The following is a 2,473-nucleotide window of genomic DNA, read 5'->3' as shown; positions in this document are numbered from 1 at the left end:
CTGAAAACATCGCTTAAGAGACAGTTTAAAAACAAAGCCTCAGAGGAGTTAAAAGGACATTTATACAGTAAAAGTAAATGGGAGCATTGTTCAGCATTAAGAGACAAAACCACCAGAGATAAACCTCACAGAGGAGTTGGATATAATATTGAGTAGATACAAGCATACTTTTATTGTGGAAAAGAGATAGCCAACTTGAAGGAATAGATACTTTCTATTTAGCTAGAGAAAAGGATACATAAGTGACACTCTACAGAACAGAAATTGCAACAGTAACATTCTACCTTGAGCTGAACAATTCATCAACATATTGAAAGTCACTAAAGGAAGATGTTATTATTTCAGTGTAATGTTAAATTGTTATTACTTTTATGAATTTTATGGGCCCTAATAGTGCACTATCTATTTCATTAAGAGTACCCGGGTCACTCATTTATTGAGGTTTAAACCATATAGTTTTTTTGTATTGCATGCAATTAAATTGTATAGGAAGGTGGGGTAGCTAGGAAACTATATATTTGAATATACATATATATGTGTGTGGGAAGTGTTATCTTTTATTAAAAATATTATACTTACCATCTGCTGTTGCTGGACGTTGATTGAAGAACTGGAAGAAAAGAACAGGTACATGAGTAATATGTATTAATTGACATTCATCTAGAGATAACATAATTACTATAATTTACATACTACCAGAATTCAGGCATCCCAGGCAGCCTGTAGTCCATCAATAGCTTGGGTGGAGGCACATTACTAGATAGAGTAACCATCCCTTTGGTGAGAGACCTAGCACCTATAGTTAGAGCGGTAAAGGGGGGGTTACATTTGGAGGCATTGCTGCTGAGATTACGATCTTAGTAAAAATGGAAAATTTAACAGGAGAGGATATATACACTTGGTGTTTGCAAAAAGAAAAAAATCCTAAAAAATGTATAGCAATAGGAGGGAATTTCTCTGAATTTTCAGATGAAGAAGTCATAAGAACAATTATAGACAAATTATATGGGGTCAAAAGACCTAAAATTGTGGATAAATGGAGAGAGGAAATAGCCATATTAATAGAGACTGAAAGGGAACTAGACCCATGTATGATACCAATAATGATAATGGCAAATGAGGAAATTGGGAGGAGGTGGCATATTATCTGGCCTAAGAAGAAAGATGAGGAAGCTAGTAATGCACATATATCCACTTCTAGGGATACCCCTGAAAGGGAAAATGCACATAGTAATACACAAGGAAATGGTGCAAATGTAGATGGGTCACAGTTTGAGACGATGGTAGATAGAGTAGTTACCCAGTTAGAACGCTGGCACTATGAAGGGAGCTACAGGAGATTACGAATATTTTCTGGGACGGTGCCTGTACCACTGGGTGAAGAAACGTACGAATCGTGGAAGGAAGCTGCTGTTCAACAAGCTGAGGAATGGCAATGCCCTGATCAAATAAAAAGACAAAGAGTGGTTGAAAGCCTAAGGGGACCCGCCATGGGAATAATACAAGCAGCTAGACGAAGTAATCCTCAAGCTACTCTTGAGACGTATTTCGAGGCTCTAGATTATGCCTATGGTACGTTAGAAGATGTAGGGGATTTAACATCTAGATTACATCATACGTTTCAGGAACCTGGAGAAAAGTTAAGTACGTACTTAATAAGATTGGACAAACTTTTATACAAGATAGTAGAAAAAGGTGGAATTACACGGGATGAAGTGGATAGAAGCAGAATGAAACAGTTACTGAGGGGAGCATTGACAACTGATTCTGTAGCCCATAAATTTAGATGCTCAGGAACAAGGGAACCTATTCTTACTTTTAATGAATTGTTAAAAGAAATAAAGCAGGAAGAAGTACTAATTGAAATGAGAGAAAAAACCGTAAAAAAAGTTAAAGTTGTTCAACCCTCTGTAGAAATAAATCCTTTAGAAGATAAAATAGTTAAAATGATAGAGGAGCAAAATAAGAAAATAGAGCAATTTATATCCTCTCAAAGTAGCCGAAACTCAGGAAATTCTTCTCAGAGGAGTAATAACAATTCATCCGATCGAGGTATTGGAAGGGGAAATTCTTACAATAATAGAGGAAGAGGATGTTTTAGATGTGGTAGGATAGGACACAGAGCCTTTGAATGTAATGCTAATACTGATGGATCATCTTCAAGGACTCCTGTAACCAATTATAACCCTCATCAAGGAAATTCTACGGGGCAGGGAAACGAACAGGGGAGGGCTGTGAACCCCTCACAGTCCCCCTAGAAGTCAGCTTCTGTGCAATGGGGAATTCCTGGTGGAATGGAAAAGTGCCAGAGGGTTTATTGGGGCCTACTCCCATAGTTCCTGCATCTATTAATGGAAATAACTGTAAGGTACTTTTAGATAGTGGATCCCAGGTGTCTATAATCTTTGAAACTTGGTATAATGATCATATATCAGATATACCCATACAACCACTCAGTGGGTTAGTCATTTGG

The 2,473-nt window shown here is 37.3% G+C and overlaps 1 protein-coding gene across 1 annotated transcript; it reads left to right on the top strand.

Annotated features, from left to right (window-relative positions):
• The first annotated feature begins 866 nt into the window (after positions 1-866).
• Positions 867-2,258, top strand: LOC134965137 (paraneoplastic antigen Ma1 homolog). Its single transcript, XM_063941664.1, has one exon. It carries the CDS (start codon positions 867-869, stop codon positions 2,256-2,258), a length of 1,392 nt encoding a protein of 463 aa, XP_063797734.1.
• Positions 2,259-2,473: the final 215 nt, after the last annotated feature.

Source organism: Pseudophryne corroboree, chromosome 10 (genome assembly GCF_028390025.1).
Source record: "Pseudophryne corroboree isolate aPseCor3 chromosome 10, aPseCor3.hap2, whole genome shotgun sequence".
NCBI lineage: Eukaryota > Metazoa > Chordata > Amphibia > Anura > Myobatrachidae > Pseudophryne > Pseudophryne corroboree.
The sequence above is the reverse complement of the archived record's forward strand: the minus strand, read 5'-3'. Positions and strand labels throughout refer to the sequence as shown.

Coding starts and splice junctions, on each gene's coding strand:
- LOC134965137 (XM_063941664.1), top strand. CDS start 867: ATGGAAAATTTAACAGGAGAGGATATATACACTTGGTGTTTGCAAAAA.